The 20,667-nt window shown below is 36.1% G+C and overlaps 1 protein-coding gene across 9 annotated transcripts in view; it reads left to right on the top strand.

Moving 5' to 3' along the window:
* LOC126967533 (protein groucho-like) overlaps nt 1-19,361 on the top strand; it is a 36,386-nt gene extending 17,025 nt beyond the window's left edge. For 6 of the 9 annotated variants that reach the window (XM_050812050.1, XM_050812049.1, XM_050812047.1 and 3 more), the window contains 9 exons: nt 1,086-1,139; nt 3,286-3,414; nt 6,210-6,364; nt 8,026-8,287; nt 11,268-11,447; nt 12,588-12,666; nt 15,342-15,506; nt 16,490-16,689; nt 18,019-19,361. In XM_050812050.1, the coding sequence (XP_050668007.1) occupies nt 1,086-1,139; nt 3,286-3,414; nt 6,210-6,364; nt 8,026-8,287; nt 11,268-11,447; nt 12,588-12,666; nt 15,342-15,506; nt 16,490-16,689; nt 18,019-18,126 (1,332 nt within the window). In that variant the 3' untranslated portion in view covers nt 18,127-19,361. Of the gene's footprint in view, nt 1-1,085; nt 1,140-3,285; nt 3,415-6,209; nt 6,365-8,009; nt 8,288-11,267; nt 11,448-12,587; nt 12,667-15,341; nt 15,507-16,489; nt 16,690-18,018 lie in introns of those variants that run through there. The other 3 variants (XM_050812048.1, XM_050812045.1, XM_050812051.1) reach the window with 2 other exon arrangements.
* Nucleotides 19,362-20,667: the final 1,306 nt, after the last annotated feature.

Genomic DNA, 20,667 nt, shown 5'->3' with positions numbered 1-20,667 from the left:
CATAATAATTACAATGTTAAAGTACCGCGACGATAAAAGTTTAAAAACATAAATTAACATATTTTTTTTAAATCTTTGGGTGTGATATAAATGGTTGCAATAAACACGACTGCAAAGAAACTTATTGCCTCATGTGGCATATTATTTTCAAAGTCAAAGTCAAAAAATCTTTATTCACTGTAAAACTTTATAAGTTATTTAGTGCAAGTCAGGATGAAGTACAAAAGTTACAATAGCATTCAAATGAGTATAACAATGTTCATTAACAAAATTTAGAATATTAATTCCAACTATCTTTATCATTCAATTAATCTTTCACATTATAATAGGCCTTAGATGTTAATTTATTTTTCACGATACATTAAATTTTTTAAAAGGTAACATTTTAATTTCATTTGGGAGTTTATTATAAAATATAACACAATCCACTTTAAAAGATTTAGAAATTTTACGGAGCCTAGTAGATGGAATTGCGAGTTTATGTTTGTTTCGAGTATTGACACTGTACATCACTATTGTTTTTAAATTGGCTAATATTTTTATGGGCGTATAGGAGGTTCTCTATATGTACTGGCAGTGTATTTAGTAGGGATACCTAGCCAGTCATTTTCATATTGATCATTAGACGATTTTACGGACTAACCGTAAAATCGTCGACGTAACCCAAGCACGTGACTTAAACGAGATTTATTCAACTGACAAATAAACTAAAACAATACTATTCAAACCAGGATAAATTCAAAGTTTAAATCCAATACTTCCAACATCTTATTAAAATCGGAAAATACGATTGGTTTATGTCACAATGTTGAAGTTTCTCTTCATCATCGTCGAATCGAAATATTTGATAACAGAAAAATAAATCGATTTCATATATTTATTGCACATCGCATCAAATACCTTCTGTGTCGAAAAGATAAGCTCAAAATTGCAACAATACAATTGTAAATCAAAGCTAGTGAGGCAATCAAAACAATGCTTCTGAAAGCTTGTATAGTTTTGCTTCGACCTTATTGCTGGTAGTTGTGTTGCTATTATTATTAATCTATTTGTTTTCAGTTATAATAATGGCATTCTGGTTTTAGGACAGCGATGCTGAAAAGAGCGACCAGGATTTAGTTGTAGATGTTGCCAATGAGGTGAGCCTTAACTCAATTACGTATAAAATATAATGCTCGTAGTAAAGTTATAGGACTTGTTCATCTACGCGCTGATAGCCCATCATTATATGCAATACAATAGAACTACCTAAATTTGTTTCTATAGACATTGCTTATATTTAAACAAGAGCTGAAGCTTGTCTAAGGTGTGTTTAACGGATGGATCATATTCATATTATGTAAGATATAGACTTTATGATGACAGATAGATGACAGCTGTCAAATATTGCGTTCCGTTCCTTTAATTGTTCTTGTATACTTCAGTTTATGTAGTGCTTATTAACGTTGTAGTTAAACACAAGCTAAACACTGTCCTGCAATAGAAAAGATAAACTCCATTTAAGACGTCTAACAAAACACGTAAAACACGACCTTACAAATTGTAACGGCCTTACAAATAAACTTGATATAAAGTTATACGTGAGAACAAACTAAAAATATGCAATTTTTTGACTATATCGCTGACAAGACTGTTAATATAATGATAATTCTGATGTTTTCCAAATGTCAATCAGCCTTATAAATAAACGCGGGAAACGTGATACGTGCAAATAAATCAACCATAGGCAAAATGTCTATTTGTAAACATTTTACATGTTCTTGGTTTATGCTCAGATATAATTTTATGGCAATTTTATTTGTAAGGCCGTGTGTGTTTTAGTAATTGCGAGCGTTTTTTGGTATAAAGTTAGCATATTATAAAATCTCATTCTCGCTAAACAAAGGTTAACAACACACAGTTAGGAATTTTATTATTTAGCCTATTGGATTTTTTTTTATGCTGTGTATAAGGTTATGTGATTATATTATCCCATATGGGATTAATACTGATGCCATATATAAAATGCTTTCTTATCTTCTATTTACTATTACTCAACTGCACATTTATTAAATGATCAAACTGCTTGGTGCTACATTGTGATTATTATAATAGCTAATCCATCACACGACACGCTACAAATTTAAATATATCATCCTCACCATTATTACACCATACCATTGCGTGTTGTTTTGACGATGATACGATATGGTTTATCCCTCGCAAAACATCATGTCCACTCCGAAGTTGATGCGAATAGTTGTGACGTAACAAAGAATAGGATCTCGAAGGGGCGAATGCGGAATGTAGCCGCGCAAACACCGCGCACACAACTGACGTCAAATTTGTTAAGCTATAGGCGTAACATGTATTTATTCTCTGAAATTGATTCGTTTAGAATTCTTTTTGAAGTCAATTATAACAGCGAGAAAAGACAGCTCAAGAATATAACGCAGAATTCTTATTTGCGTTATTTTAAAAATATATTTTGAAAATATAATCATAATCTATCTATATGTCCGATCGCTTTTTTTATAACAGTAAGGGACGAGACGAGCAGGACGTTCAATTGATGGTAACGCCCTGACTGTTACAATGCAGTGCCGTTCAGGATTCTTGAAAAACCCAAAAATTCTGAGCGACACTACAATTGCGCTCGTCGCCTTGTGACATAATATGCTCTCTCATTTGCTCAGTAATTTCACTAGCTACGGCGTCTAACAGACCGAAATACAGTAATACTCTTTATTCTTTATTTGGCTACTATGGCCCACTTAAATGTACTAATAATACAGTCAGATATAATTATAATTAATACATAAATAACATAAAATAAGTACATAAATCATTGAATTTTAAAAAAAGCCCCATATTCCTCAGTCCCTGTGTGCAACGTGCAGTTTACAACAGCGGTTTATATAACCACAGTCGAGCCGATCCGCCAGTGCAACCAGCATGCTGTTGATGCCCCCTCGGACTCGGCACACCAGTGACGTGCATCTCTTTCGCATTATTGTATAGAAAAAGTCAACACGGGCTTCGTCAAGCATCGCTGCAATAGCGAGGGAGCCTCAACAGCATCCTAAATGCATTGTTGTACTGGACCCGAAGGGCGCTGTACGATCTTTGCGTATAGTCAGTCCACAGGCTGCAGGTATAGAAACCTACGGATCACCATACATCACATACAGTAATGTTTACACATTACTGCTTTACGGCAGAAATAGGCGCCGTTGTGGTACCCATAATCTAGCCGGCATCCGGTGCAAAGGAGCGTTTCGTGACTTGATATATGATACCGATTAGTTGTGTACGCAGGAGGAACGCGGTTCGCCGAACGTTCGAGGGGAAACCGAGAGAGCGGAGAACGCACCCCGCCCCGCCTCACGCTGCGAGTCATCCTCCAGCCGGTCAACGCCCAAAAGCACCAAGGATGTATGTGAGATATCGAGCGACTTAATTTTTTATTTATTAGGGTTAGTGTACACTGTACCCAATGCACAATGTACCAACAGCAATGCACGTCAGAACATTGATAATATAATACTTTAACTTAATTTTAAATATGCCTGCTTAACGTGAGTATGCTCATATAAAGACAAATTACATTTATTTTACATTTCTATGAGATCTTGAACTTAGGTAAGTATTTAAATTTATGCTTTTTATATAAATAATAAATGATTGTGATACTGAAGTGGCAGTGGGCAGGGGACATAGTTCGACGGATAGATGACCGTTGGGGCAGTAAACTCCTCGAATGGCGACCATGTACCGGAAGAGGCAGTGTTTGTAGGCGCCCCACAAGATGGATCGACGATCTGGCCATGATGAGGGCAGCGCAGGACCGATCGTCGTTGTAATCTTTGGGGGAGGCCTTTGTCCAACTGTGGACGTCTTTTGGCTGATGATGTTGATGATAAGAAAAATACAAATCAAAGTATTAAATATTTACACAATAAATTCTAGGAGTAAAAAATTATTAGTTCTTGTTAGACAAAATGGTCAATAAGCTTTTATGTAAGCATTTGACTGAAACCAAATATATGTAAGATATAGTTTACGGTCTTATATATTACTTACAATATTATAGTGACACTAGCTGACCCAACAGACTTTGTTCTGTTCATAATAAAAAAAAACTTGCGAGTGGAATTTCGTAAAATCCGAAAAAAAAAAATTCTTAGCTGACCTCTACTCGGTGAAAAGAATATTCCTACCAAATTTCAAGTCTTTAGCTCTAATGGTTCCAGAGATATCGTGATGAGTGACTATATACGTGGAAATCTCTTATATTATAGTGATATAAATGACTTTTTGATTATTCCTGAATCGAAACAACGTCAATATCTTTATTCATATAGGCTTATTGAAACATTGTCGGTTCCTCTATAAGTCTTATAACATAATTGGATCCTTAGGCCTTTTGTACGTGAAGCTGAAGATACGAACATGAATCATGCCCAGCATCTTGACCGCACCACAACCTTGTACACACTACATTAATGCAGAGCTAAATAGTAAAGTAATAGTCATAGACTACTGCAAAAAGCATTGCCAATAACACTAAAAACTTATGTGTGTTTTACCTTTTAATTTTGATTTCCTTATGATCTTAGTATTCACACAAAAAAAAACAAATCTTTACTTACTTATAACTCATAATCTTTCTAAATTTTTCTAATAAAAACCAAATGGCGGTGAGGCCTTATTAGCGACTGCGTGTAATAAAAGAGGATGTGATTTTCACTCGTAATGATTTACAATGTGCGTAAGTTTAAAATTCTAATGCTACAGATGTTGGATTTACTTACATCTTTTGAAGAAATAGCTACTTTAGGTGCTCGTTAGTAAGATTCATTTTCAGATGTACTCGGTTCGCAGCTCAGCGCAGCGTGAGTTCACACAATTAATCGAAAAATTTGCTTACGCACCCTACGATGTCATCGTACTTACTTATTCAGAGCTAATGCTAGCAAATAAGACAGCAGGCGCCATTTTTGCAAGATCTGTGCCCAATGAGACTGAGCCAAAAGCCAAAGATACCTTACAATTTTCGTGCCTAAAACGGCGGAGTGACATACTACCGACAAAATTATCTAATGTTATATCTTCTACGATGGTGCTATCCTTACTTGTACCTACATGACTTGTTGTTTTTGAATTAAATAGAATAGAAATATATTTATTTACCATAGGAAGTGAACAACACTTGGTAAACGTCTTGAAGTCACATCAGTGTGTAAACGGACTATGACATGGGGAGAAGAACTGGCAAGAAACTCACAGTCCATCTTATAATTATTCATATAACAAGTTAGCCTATTTAATCTAATATTATACAATTCTAAGTGGCCATGCGTCATTATCCTCAATATAATCTACTATACTAAAGTAAGCCTTCATCGTCAAAGAAGTTTAAATATGTTTCTTGAATTTGTGCTCAGTGAGTCCTAGTATAATCTCTGGTATCTTAATTCATAATGAATAGTTTTTAACCGACTTCAAAAAAGAAGAAGTTCTAAATCCGATCGGTACTTTTATGCATCTACACCGATAACGCTAAGATTTATGATCCGATTTACAAAAGTTTTCTTTAGTTCGATGCAGAATAGGTGCAATTTGGTCCCAATAATTTTACATAGTTTGACCCAGTAGTTTTCATTTTAAGAACATTTTTTATGAGATTTTATTTTTTTATTTTTATGGAATAGGAGGACAAACGAGCGTACGGGTCACCTGGTGTTAAGTGATCACCGCCGCCCACATTCTCTTGCAACACCAGAGGAATCACAAGAGCGTTGTCGGCCTTTAAGGAAGGTGTACGCGCTTTTATTGAAGGTACCCATGTCGTATCATCCCGGAAACACCTCACAAGGAAGCTCATTCCACAGCTTTGTAGTACGTGGAAGAAAGCTCCTTGAACACCGCACTGTGGAGGACCGCCACACATCCAGATGGTGGGGATGATATCGTAACTTGTGGCGTGTCGTGTGGTCAGGTTGAACAGCTCTTCGGGACACTCCCCGTGATAAATGCGGTAGAAGGCACACAATGAAGCGACGTTTCTACGCAACGCCAAGTGATCCAGCCGTTCACAGAACACTGGGTCCCCGACAATTAGAGCTGCTCTGCGAGTTTGCATAAGATGTGTGTTAAATAAAATTTTTACTTTTCAGTTTTTGAAGTTGGTTTTTTAAACGTATTCTTTTTTGCTGATATCGGTTCAGGAGAAGCCCGGAACCCCGGTGGGTAGTAAGAATCGCGCTCCAACACCCACCACGACCGATCGATCGAATCCGTCGGGCCGGTACTTCCCCCCGTACGGCTCGTACCGACCCGCGCTGCCCTATGAGCACCGAAGCAACGGCATGCCGCCGAAACCGTGAGTGAACCTTTAACTATTGTGACCTTTGCGTGCCCATTCATTAAATTTCCTTCACGGTCAGGTAAAATTAATTTATTGCAATTATTATGACGGGTTCTCACGATATATATTTTATTGATCTGATATTTCGATCCAATTGCATGAATCGTGGTCACGACGGGACTGCGGAGGCGGCGAGAAACACTTGACACTAATAGTACATCAATCTGTCCACTTGGCGCCTAGTTCGTTTTGCTCTTTGATTCCCTAATTCAGTACACGTACAGTAATTGAGTACTCGTCATAATAATTGCAATGCTAATGTTCCGCGATGATAAAAGTTCACAAAACAAGAGTGCACAAAGCGAACCATTTTTATCCGAGGCTGATAGTAATGTCGAGGATAAAATGGTTTTGTGGACGAGCTATAAACTCTGCTTTTCATTTCGATTGCGAGGATATAAAATAGTAGTATAAGATGGACATTTTTAACATTTTTAGCAAATTTGAAGAAATTAATAAACGCACGAAAAAAGAAGACCTGCTTTCCGCCGTTTTTTTGATTGATATTGGCTTGGGCTCCAGACCTATACAGCCTACTATTAAATTAATTTTGTTTTATATATTTCTTTTTAATTAAATAATATTTTAATTTAATTTTAATATCTTTTACGTCTTAAAAACACACGAGGCAAATAAATTAAAGTAAATATTATAAAATAACAAATTCTATATCTGAACTTTTTATTGTGTTTGGCTGTATGGCTCATCATCTTTGCCTTAATAGTGCACAAAAATCGATTTTGTGCAGCCTAAATCGTGCACAAATCAGTAATTTCAGAGCATGAGAAGTGGAAATTAATTTAATTCGACAATATTAATAATAGAAAGTAATTAATGTGAACATTTTAGTATACACGCGATTAAGTACATTAGTATTTTTTTAAATATAACACTTCCCTGGGCCTAAAAATTTTAGAAGGTAATCTAAAGTCTTTCAAAGTTTGTTTCATTGTGTGCATATAGATCATAAAGATGGTGCAAATTTATATGTAGCGGAGGATTGGTATTTGGTCCAGTGGAATTGATATAACATGAATTATTTTAAAATATTAATTTCTACGAATTTGATTTTATAGGCGGATTTAAATGTCGTTATGAGTTAATAATGCCTGGAACTGAATAAAGGGTACATAGCCTTAAATTGACTATCTAATTTATCGTTAGCGCATTACAGGGATAACTATTTGGTGATATGTATCGACAAACAAGGCAGGTCTTAAGTTACCTAATGATACCACAACAAACAATTTACTATTTTATTGTAGTTAAATGGGTGAGATGCCTTGAAGATTTTTTTTTTATGGAATAGGAGGACAAACGAGCGTACGGGTCACCTGGTTTTAAGTGATCACCGTCGCCCATATTCTCTTGCAACACCATAGGAATCACAAGAGCGTTGCCGGCCTTTAAGGAAGGTGTACGCGCTTTTTTTGAAGGTACCCATGTCGTATTGTACCGGAAACACCTCACAAGGAAGCTCATTCCATAGCTTTGTAGTACGAGGGAGAAAGCTCCTTGAAAACCGCCACACATCCAGATGGTAGGGATGAAATCCTAACTTGTGGCATGTCGTGCGAAGGTGGAATTCAAGATTTTGCAGTATTCAATGATTTCAGAGCATATTCATACCACACTTGCGGCGGGCCTCTCCAGCCAGTTCCGTTCCCCGCGGACGCACTCGTGGGGCCCGGCATTCCGCGCGGGGCCCGTCAAGCAGCAGTGTTGCCCCACGGCGAGGTAGTTTGTGCCGTCGCTTTATCGCTGAATAATGGAACGAGGCACGCGTACACCGGGGGCAAAGGTTGTGTTAAGTTGTGGGACATTAGCAACCCGGGCTCACCCAATACGCTAGAGCCGCTGTCGCAATTGGATTGTTTGGTGAGTTTTTTATATTCTTATTAACCAGTGGGAGGCTACTTTGCACAGGAAGCCGGCTAGATTATGGGTACCACAACGGCGCTTTTTTCTGCCGTGAAGCAGTAATGTGTGAACATTACTGTGTTTCGATCTGAAGGGCGCCGTAGCTAGTGAAATTACTGGGCAAATGAGGCTTAACTTCTTATGCCTCAAGGTGACGAGCGCAGTCGTAATGCCGCTCAGAATGTTTGGGTTTTTCAAGAATCCTGAACGGCAGTACATTGTAATGGGCAGGGTGTTACCATCAATTACCATCAGCTGAACGTCCTGCTCGTCCCGTCCCTTATTGACATAATAAAAAAAAACATTTGACATGTTTTAGATGTTGCGTTGTTTTGGTAATAAAAAGTTGAACTTTATACAATTCATTAAAAAATTCACATATTGTTTCAATGTCCACGTCTTAATTAATAAATCTTATATAAAAACATGCTGTGAAATTTTGTTTTTTTTTTTTTTTTTAATATTCATTTAACCTTGCAGAGAATCTGTAAAATGTATTAATCTCTTATAATTATAATAGCTGACCCGGCAAACGTTGTTTTGCCATGTAAATTGCTTTTAGTGTTCGATCGTTTTTTTCTCAGTCTTTTTTTTAAACCGCGACCAAGAAAAAGTCTTTTGATTTTTCGGGTACAATATAGCATAAGACACTCACAGGAAATGGCTTTCTATTGGTAAGATTTTTTTAAAATAGTTTCAGTAGTTCCAGAAATTATCATTATTAGAAAGTATATTTTTCGTCAAAATTTCAACGTTTTTTTTTATTATTTTGCTATTTGGAACGGAGACTCATCCAACAAATTAAAAATCATAAAATCAGTCCATCCGTTCTCCAGATATAAGTGTTCGAACAACTGTGTAATGTATGTAAATTTGAACTCCACGCCTTTTCCGTAGACGCTACGCATCACGCCAGGCTTAGCAGCAAATGCAGTTTCCACTTTATAGCGCTCCGAGCCTGTGGCACACCGTTGTATGCATTCATAATGAAAATAAAAAAAATCAATAAAAATTATTTCATAAAATGCAATTAAAACGTAAACACTTTGTAGTTAACCATCGTGTCATTTTCTGTTATCTTCGCTTTCGTCGAACCTGACCAAATATCCCATCCCTCTCTAGTAAATGTAAGGGTCTCACCAACTATGTCACCGATACACAGGTTCATAGCCAAGGGACATTCGCCAGTGGTCTTCCATCGCTTGAGCCTGGCTGTATCATGCGAATACTATGCAATGCATCATATGACATCACACGCTGTTTTGCACTACGCATTGCAGCACACTCGTTCCTGTATGTTACCAAAATTCATTACAAAGTACAACTGTAAACATCATAACTAAAGCTTCTCTCATACTCAGCATCATGGGACTTATTACTCGTCACTTTCGGAATACTCACAGGCTATGGACATGTCTTAAGGCAATAGCATTAGCTTAACGCATTAGTAAATTTACTACTATGATTTACAGAAAATAAAATCACAAAATAGCAACTCCCATTAATTAATAACGCAAAAGCTAAGTCTTAAATATTGACGGTAACGTGATCTTATTTTCATAAAAATGAATTTCATATAAATTCAAACACTTAATTCAATTTGTAAGTATTGAGGGTGGCGAAAAATACTTTTTCAGTAGATATGAAACTTTTTTTTGTTTTTAAACTACCTTCACAAAAAAACATCGAATAATCGGTAAATTCAAGTCTTACCAAATTAAGTTAACTTGAATCCTATATCCCTCTTCGATGACGAAGAAAGAGCCTCCGTATTGTTTTTTAAGCTGTGACGTCACAATTGTCAACTTGCTGGTGATCACTCACTGGATCATCGAAAGAAAACTGCAAGAGTGTCAACAACCTTCGTATAGAAGGAAAAGATATGACGTTTTGCAGGATTATATTTTAAGATAAACATTTTCATTAAACATTATAATAATATGTATATTTATAAATCCTGTGACTTTTGCGGAGCAAGCATGAATAGCTTGCAGATTTCTTTTCTACTTACTTCACACTGCTTTTATATCTTGGATAATTCACACAATATTTTTATAAATTACAGACTATGTGTTATTCTGGTGTGTGAGCTATATTATTGTAATGTTTCATCAAAATTTATTTAGTAGTTTCTGCGTTAAATAAGTACAAACATACATCCAGACATACAAACTTTCACATATATAATATTAGTAGGATTCTGTGAACTTTTGGCTTTCTCTAATTGTACCTATTGCGTCACCTTGTGGAGAAATCGTAAAATGCTGAAACAGGGGTTCGCTAACTCCTACTAGCTTCTCTAAGACATCACTCTGTAGTCAAATTGTATCTCAATCTGTCTTTCAAACTAACTCCACTCATACAACATAGAATTTGTGTTTATACATTGTTATATAGGCAAGTATAAGTTCAATGTTATTGTTATGTCATAGGCACATAAGTGAATTTGCCAGAAACTGTCATAACCATAATGATGACTGTCATAAACATAAACTGATGATGCCTAATACTCGGCTAAGTCGAGTAAGTAAGTGTTTTGTGCAGCGATGTGTATGCTTTTACAACAAGATCCCAGAAAATGTGCAAAACAAAAGTATTACGTTATTCAAAAGAATTGTTAAAAAACGTTTGTGTGGTAAAGGTTACTATAACATAAATGACTTTCTTAATGATACCACAGATTGGGAATGGAGTGACCGCCCTCAGGCTATTTAATTGTACAATATTACTTTGTAAACATATTTATTCGATGAGAAAGAAAAAAACCCGCTGAGTTTGTTGCGCCCATTCTTCTCAGGTCTGAGGCATTCATTTTGGAATGGCTGGTAGTTTTTTGACTTTCAATAAGTGATGTCACATCCTATTTTGAACAAAAATATTTGAATTTTTGAATTTTGTTATAACTATAAATGCTGTATTGTGTTTTTGACATTTGCAGCAACGAGATAGCTATATCAGATCGGTTAAGTTGCTGCCCGACGGTCGCACTCTGCTGGTTGGAGGGGAGGCTAGCAATCTCTCCATTTGGGACCTCACAGCGCCCGCTCCTCGGATGAGGGCAGAGTTGACCTCCTCTGCGCCGGCCTGCTATGCGCTGGCGATCAGCCCTGACTCCAAGGTAAGCATATCATCTTCTTGTTTTTTTATATACTTATATGGCTCGGCTTAATTTTTTAAAGTTTAAGTAATTTGTAAGTTTATGAAATCAAAGATTAATTAATCTCGTATTGATACGATTACTATATTAAAGAATATTTACTGGAATCGAAGCATTCATTATACATATTATATTACCGTGATAAATGTGTGTAATCCGTAGTAGTGTAGTTTTTGTCTAACCAACAATAATGTAAGGGCTAAGTGCGTAACAAACGTAATGCGCTGATTATTGAAAAAAGCGCGAAGGGATATGTAAAGTAATCAGGGAAAATGAAAACAGAATTCCAACACAAACCACTGTATTATGTACAGATTTTACAATTACATCTAATTACTTAATTTAATCTTCTTCTCCTCGCTCCTTCACTACTCGCCTCACACTTCACACTGCTACACTAGCGCCACCTCTCCGACACTCGCTCATCACTTCACCCTTTCTTTAGCCTAGCCACTGCAGACTATTCTACCATTTTAAAATAAGCTACACACGCATGTTAGTTACTCTAATAAATTTTGTTGAAATGTACAATGTCTTGTATAAAATATTTATTTTATTTAGTAACTTAAAGTACTCGTTAATACAAACTTTATACAATATTTCCATGTAAAATATATTTTAACCGCAGCATTTTAGTGCAGTAGCAGCTAAAATTAATATTTTTATACATTGTATAGTTTTAATAATAATAAAGAAAATTAAATATTAAAACAACTGACTTCAAAAAAGTGTTCAAAATCAATAGATATATTAAGCACTAAAAAGTAAGAAAATAATTGAGTTTTTTTATACAATCTAATTAATATATAATCTTATTCTAGTTACAATTATGTCCTCCCGCCGGCCCCACTTCCGCCTCTCGATTCTTCACGTCGCACGTGCTATACAAGCACATCTCCCTTATGTATGCAGTTCCAAACATACCTTGGCTGACACCGGTTCCAAAACCTCCTCCTTTTTTGAAGTCGGTTAAAAAGATTAGATAAAGTTAAATTATATTATTCATATAGGTACTTTTAAATATTTTGTTCAGTAAAGAGTTATAAGGTAACTGTTGATATTATCATCACATTTAAAAAACTTCGTGTGTTCTTTTTTTAGGTGTGCTTCAGTTGTTGTTCAGACGGCGATATCGCTGTTTGGGATCTCCATAATCAAACATTAGTTAGACAATTCCAAGGTAAGCAACTGATCAATTTACATTACTAACGATGAAACGAAACGATTCAATTGAGTATCAGGACTTTTATCTGTTAAATGTTACTGTTCCCGTTGCTAAACTTTATAATTTCTCCATTATTGCATCTACTAAATGTGAAATTCGTAACCTTATACATCCGTTGTCATTCATACGAATTTAAAGTCATATGAAATTTTTACTGGTTAAAAATGCATGAAGAAATTAAATCTCAGAATAACACAAGACTTTGGATTTTTTTTGGAACTGGTAATAAAATGACACTTAATCTGAATAAATGTATCCAAATCAAGATCACTAGAAATAGAAATGAGACTACAACATCTTACGTGTTTAATAATGTTGCCTCGGAGCGGATATCATTATTTTGTGATCTTGGCATACTTATTGACAAAACCCAATGGTTTGTTTATCACATTCATAAAATCACCTTAAAAATTGTTTGCAAAAAGTGAGGTTTTATTAAAGGTACTTGCAGAGATTTAAGTAATTCATTTGCAATGCTTTAGTGCAGTTGAATGTGTTTATACGGTTAATATTATAAACTAGCTGACCCCGCAAACGTTGTTTTGCCATATAAATTGGTTTGATCTTTTGCTTGCTAGTTGATAAGAGATGGCGCTAGTTGTATTCATTAGTAACAATCACACTTCTTTTATATTTTGTATAATTCACACTATAGTTTTATAAATTATAGCCTATATGTTATTCTGGTGTGTAAGCTATATTATTGTAAAGTTTCATCATAATCTATTCAGTAGATTTTGCGTTAAAGAAGTTCAAACATACATCCAGACATACAAACTTTCACGTTTATAATATTAGTAGGATTCATATTGAAAGTTTAGAGCATATTCAACTTAATTTCACACGCTTTCAAGTGTTTAATGATCAAGACTGACCCTGACTTGTTCTACAACTGATGTCAAGAATGATATAAAAAAACTAAAAATATGTTTTTTTCCAGTTTACAAATAAAAAGTTCTCAGCTTGGCATTGCTTAGAGTCGCTTCGTTGCGTGTATTATACTCCATTTATAATAGTTACTGCTTAGAGTAGCTGTTTGAACTGATTCCTTTCGTCGAATTCAACCTTCACATCATATTCAATATTTCTTTACCTTTACATAATATCTTCACGAGCTTGATTGATCCCGTTTCTACACAGTGCGTTTTTACAAAATTTCCGGCTTGTACAACCAAAACGTCGAATGAGCTTCCTTGCGCATTGAATTGAGGATGATGCCACATATATACCCCAAAATATTTCGAACAAGCTGGTTATAATTCTGCGCCCACTTGGAAGGGAAAGCGTTCTATACACAGCAGGTCCGGGCACATACGGAGTATTGCTGTCATCTCTGGTCTGGTGCACACCAGTATCAGCTCGAACCATTTGACCGCGTACAACGCACACAGCTGCTCAAATAGTTGGGGACTCAGTGCTCTGTGAACGGCTAGATAACTTAGCGTTGCGTGGGACGTCGCTTCATTGTGTGTCTTCTACCGCATAAATCATGGGTTCCGAAAAGCTGTTTTACCTGAACCTGTTGCCGAATTCCACCTTCGCAGGACACGCCACAAGTTAGGATATCACCCCCACCATCTGGATGTTTGGCGTTCCTCCACAGTGCGCTTCTCAAGGAACTTTCTTTCACGTACGACCAAGCTGTGAGCTTCATTGTGCGGTGTTTCCAGGACGATACGACATGGGTACATATAAGAATGCGCGTACAGCTTCCTTAAAGGCCGTAAAGCGTATACACTGTCTTAAAGGTCCGGCAACGCTCTTGTGGGCAGCGATGATCACTTAACATCTCTTCCATAAAAAAAAATCATTTAATATCAGGTGACCCGTGTGCTCGTTAGTCCTCCTCTTCCATTAATAGTTATTTATGCAACTGTTGTGTAATAAGGGGTATTAAAATACGAATGTGGATTTGATGGATGTGATAATAGTATCACATGAGTGTTTTAATACCTAATTATCAACAGTTGCATACAAGACTATCTACACCCAGAATATAAATCCTCTAAAAGATACTGGAACAGTTAGCTTACCTACTGCTAACATTAAAACACCAGTCCTAGTAGTAACCTAATATCATTCATAACTGATTATATACAAATAAACTATTAAGTATTAATGAAACAATTATTTATTTTAGTAGTAATTTATATTTTGTATTGTGCAATAATTAAAATTTCCTCGAATATAATGTTCTTTTGCAGCGTTTAAAATGAAACACTCATTTTTTGTAAACAAAACAATAAAAATATCGAAGAAAAATGGCGGGGATTCGAATAACATAGGTACTTTTTTTTACGGCGCGCGACGATCTGGGAGTGTGGAGCGCGCGTAAACGAAAATGTTCTTTTTTTGTAATTCATACAGATACCACGCATCGAGTAATAAGAATGTGGCTGTCTGTTGAAACTCTTTGCGCATGAATGGATAAAAAAAACATAGGAGTGTTGTTATGAAATTCAGTACAACATTACAACACTCTTTTGGATGATGTAATGGTTATTAGAACATTGGGTGTTTTAATGTTGGCAATAATGGCTGTTTCAGAATCTTTAATAGAGGATTTAAAGCATGGGTGTAGATAAAAAGCTTAACAGTTTGTGGTTAACAATTATAAATTGAATCAACAGGTCACACAGACGGCGCGTCTTGTATAGACATAAGTCCCGACGGTAACCGGTTATGGACAGGGGGGCTCGACAACACTGTGCGCTCGTGGGACCTCAGGGAGGGCCGGCAGCTACACCAACACGACTTCTCCTCACAGATATTCTCACTGGGATATTGTCCTACAGGTAGGCTTTTATCCATTGCATCCATTCAATTGTTAAAAAACCGACTGCGTGTCTGTGTAATTTGTAAATGAAAAAAAGGTAATTGAAATAACTAATAAACCCGATTGCGTCTCTTTGTAGCAGTCGGGACCAATTTGATACAAAAAGTCAGCCGTCGAGTCAGTAAATTGGAGTAATATGTTGTGTCTATCTCCGTTTCTAGAATTGGACTGCTACAAAGTTAACTTAGTTACTAAGTTAAGTTGTTTTAAGGTTTTTTCATTTTCAAATTACAAATAGGGTTTTTTTGTTTCTTAAATTACCGTTTTTTATTTTATTTTTAAATAGAGCGTACCATATAGTCTCGAAAAATATATCCCTCCTTCTGGCGTAGCAGGGCTAAGGTTTTTTCCATTTTGAAACTAAAAAACTTCCACACACAGTTAATCGGAATAAAAACTATCATACCTCTTAGGTTGGATTGATAACAGTGTGAAAATTTATGTTTTTTTTTCAAAGACCTAAAACACCCTATAATATACAATTACAATAATTGATAAAATTTTCAGAGATAATGTAATAAAAATAATCACAAAAAATTATATTTTTAACAATATATAATAAAAATAAGAATTTATAATAATATGGTGACACCGGAGGTGGAAGGCTCTTTAGCACAAGATGACGGCTTGATTATGGGTACCACAACGGTGCCTAGTTCTGCCGTGAAGCAGTAATGTGCAAGCACTGTTGTGTTTCAGTCTGAAGGGCGCCGTAGCTAGTGAAATTACTTGGCAAATGAGATTTAACATCTTATTTCGTCTCAAGGTGACGAGCGCAATAATTGTAGTGCCGCTCAGAATTTTTGGGTTTTTCAAGAATCCTGAGGGGGCATTGAAATGGACAGGGCGTATCAAATACCACCACTTGAACGTACTGCTCGTCTCGTCCCTTACTGTCATGAAAAAAAAACACGATTATATATTAAGATTATGGTGACGCAGGCTCATGGCTAGCTGTTGGTATGGAGAACTCCCACGTGGAGGTGCTGCACGCCGGCAAGTCGGAGCGCTACCAGCTGGTGCTGCACGAGTCATGCGTGCTGGCGCTGAGGTTCGCACACTCCGGCAAGTGGTTTCTGTCCACCGGGAAGGACAACCTGCTGTGTGCCTGGCGCACGCCCTACGGTGCTAGTGTGTTTCAGGTACGTTGACTGACCATTCATCCATTTCAGCTGGAAGACGTCCACTGCTGGACTAAGGCCTCCCCCAAATATCGCCATGACGATCGGTCCTGCTCTGCCCTCATAATGCCCGATAAAAACATGCCGGGTTTAAACGGGCACTAAAGTAGTGTGCGTGGCAAGCTACGTCTTACACTCGTGATTGTATGACAAGAGTGTCATTCAACACAGAGGTGTTAGTGTACGTGCATTGCTCAAAATTTGAGACTTTCGGGGGGGCAGTAGAAGACCCAGAGAAATTATGGGGCATTGACATGGCGCAGATGGGGCGTGGGTAGATTAAAAAATATAGTCTAAAAAGGCAAAAAAATACACGAAAATACTCTAGAAAAAAAACATATTCTCAAAGTGGGCGGTGAGCAAAATAAGGTTGAGAAACTATGATCTAGACGTATAAATAATCTAAGCTTACTTTTAAGGTTTGTTGCGAGTTGAAGAAGACAGGGAAGTACGACAGGATATGGCAGATGGTGATCTATACTCTCTGCCTGGGACACATCTATCATTATTTGAGTTGGAAAATAATGTTTGCTTAGAACCGATGCAAAACCAAAATCCTCAACAGTTTGTTATTTTTTAAATGATATCCCTCACATCTGGGATTAATAAATATAGAAATTTAATTTGTACAAGAATATGTTTGGTCTGTAAAGTAGATCCTGTATATGGAGCCACAACCCAAGAGTTGAATGAGACATATAAAATTTCGGTCGATGCGTCACTTGGACCGTTGGCTCAGTTGTTAACAGCGGACGGAACCCGAGAGGTGCGGGTTCGAGTTCCAGAAATTTCTGCGCGTGTTTGTTAACACAAAAACATGTTTTATAAGCAGATTAGGGGCGTGGCTTAACACTTTTGTTAAATAAAATATCTTAACATGTTTACCGCGAGAAATGGATAAAATCACCCGAGTTCGCCTGTGGGGAGGATAATTAACGCATAATTTGTTAGTGTTCACTGAATGAACACTTACCTATCATTCGTAGCTAGCGATAATTCTATTTGGTTTGTTTTTTATACAACTGATAACAGAAAGACCAGTTCTTTACGATGGTAATAATAACATTGCTAAAAATAAAAATAAATACAAAAAGCTGTATGTACTTCGTCGGATTTTTTTTTGAAATTAATCAAAAACAGGTGCAGCGGACAGACTGTTTTGTTAACATGTTTTTTTTAAATGGGGCAGAATACCCGGCTTTAGAATTATAATTCTTAACATTAACTATTCTATGTATTAAGAATGAATAATATTTAACTAATAAGATATTTTTTAATGTTTACTTTCAGTCAAAGGAATCATCGTCGGTGCTCAGTTGTGATATATCGGCAGACGATAAGTACTTAGTGACGGGTTCTGGTGATAAAAAGGCGACTTTGTATGAAGTGTTGTACTGAAGTGAAATGTGATAGACTGGAGTTGTGTTATTAAGTGTTATTTTTTGTACATTTTTCGTACAAGAGGACATTATTGTTGGGTAATTGTATTGACTTAAATCAATTTGGTGTTAGACTTTCAGTAGTTTCATATCTGGATCAATATTGGATAACTATAAATATTACTTTAAAACCTGATAATTATTGATGTAGGGTAAAACTCAATTTTGCAACATTGTCAGCCTAAATAACTTTTGAGCTGAATTATTATCGAATTGGGTAACACTCAAGATTGAATAAAGGTTAGCTCGGGTAACTCAAGTATCACTTAGAACGAAAAACCTGAGTTGTACTCAAAATTGAATTATTGTTAGCCTGGATTGCTATTGAACTGGCTAACACTCAATCATAAATAATGATTAGCCTAGATATTTTAGAGTGGTACAGATAGTGCAATCCACGAAGACGCGCCCCACTATTCCTCTTAACCGTTTGGAGCATAGGTTCTCAAGGTGGGCGATAACGCCCCCTTGTGGGCGTTTGAGACTTTCGGGGGGGCCAGTAGAAGACCCAGAGAAAATAAGGGGGCATTGAGATGGCGCAGATGGAGCGTGGGTAGATTAAAAAATACAGTCTAAAAAGGCAAAAAATACACGAAAATACTCTAGAAAAAAACGTATTCTCAAAGTGGGCGGTGAGCAAAATAAGGTTGAGAAACTATGGTTTAGAGTATATGTGTGCAAGCTTCTGTCAAGTGTTATCGGTACACACGCACACTACAATGATTAGACTACTCAGGAGAGAGTGTCATGGTCAAAGTGAAAGATGATGCTTCAATTTTATATTTTTTAACCGACTACAAGGAAAGGGTTATGTTTTTAATTTTTAGGTGTGGATATTTTATGAAATACGTGAAAAAGTTTCTCGACATTTAAAAAAAATAAAAAGTAGAGCAACTTTCGTGACGACTCTGGACTCAACCAAAAATTGGTGGGACGCGTCTTCGTGAATTGCACTATCTATAACTAAAACGATGTATCTTTTTAATTATCAATCAACTTACACAAAATTCTAGCTTGTATGTTGGTAGTTTGATATAACTATAGTATGGCCAACAAGACCAGATAAAGAATGTAAACAAAGTTTCAGGGGTTCAATACATTTTCATCGATATCGATATACATCGGTACTGACCGCTTTCCTTCCGTCGACCAACTGTCGCCATTACTGCGAACTGATAGGGACAGAGATAATAATCCATCTCTATCCCAATGTAACTCAGTGACGGTCCGTTTAATTCTTTATCTCATCTCGCTGGCAGCTCGCTCTAGTATAAGTTCCAAAACTCAAAATAAAAGCATAAATTTTTGTATATTCCAATTCATAACATATTCAAAGCCTGTGATAATAGTTTGTGTATAATACGTGATAATATATTTGATCATATTAATACTTTAATTAGTATCTAGTACATTGAAGTATTATTATCTGTCCTTCTGACCACATTTTAGTTGAATTCTGTCAGTTCAATATTTTATCTTAGTACATTATTTTGAAAACTTTAGATTCTTTTTTAGGAATGTCGCATGGAATTAGGTTGTGCAAATTTTCGTATACTAGAAGTTTATACTGATAAGAAGTACAGTAACGTCGAAAGGAACTAAAACGTATTCAATTTAATAAATTTAATACTTCAGTCATTGTTTACGTTCTTTTAATAATGTCAAACAAGATTAGATTGAAGATAAAATAGCAGATTCGCTGCTCATGTTGAATAAAATAAACTCATTAACTTAATAGCTTAATTTGTTAATAAATTATACTCTTATAACGAACCATGGGCGACCTGTAGTATTAGTCCGGTCAATTTAGACATCCAAGGTTACAAAAATTCCCACTTGGCTGAATTTTGGTAGGATTGTTCAATTATTATATATTATAAAGGAAATGTGAAAAGTCCTCATCGATCCGGAACGTGCAAAAAAAATTACTCGGGGTCAAAGGTCACAAAAACGGGTTTTTCGCGATTTTCAGCAAAATGGTAAGTTTTATCATAAAATTAACTCAGACAAAAATCGTAGATCAGATAATTATATATAAAAAATGTCTTCATACTTTTTTTCCTAAGAGCCACCGTTTTTGAGATATAACGATTCAAAAAGTTGAAAGAGTTGTAATCGCCATAATATGCACACGTTTCCACGCCTCCTTTGAGGTAGTGTACTTAGCGTGTTTTTTTTATGTGGTTTCCCCGATAGGCCTATTCCACTGATCTTTTATGATACGTGTCAGTGACTCCGGAATTTCATTGTTTAAACTTTAAATCTTCAAACATGCGACCTGGTGGAGGGTAGTTAGAATTATCTAATAATGCTGCAGCAGCTTCTAGAATTCTCAATCGTTCTTCTTTTTTATTTGTTTTTTTTTTCTTACCAAGCTTGATTTGAAATATTATGATGATTATGTCTATTAAGCATACAAACGTTGATGTTCCTGATTTTTCAGTGATAATAATTTTATCACCATACCTCAATTTTAATCAAACCTTTATCGTCCTGTTAT

This window comes from Leptidea sinapis, chromosome 13 (assembly GCF_905404315.1).
Source record: "Leptidea sinapis chromosome 13, ilLepSina1.1, whole genome shotgun sequence".
Taxonomy (NCBI): Eukaryota; Metazoa; Arthropoda; class Insecta; order Lepidoptera; family Pieridae; genus Leptidea; species Leptidea sinapis.
Note: the sequence above shows the minus strand (reverse complement) of the source record. Positions and strands in the feature narration are given on the sequence as shown.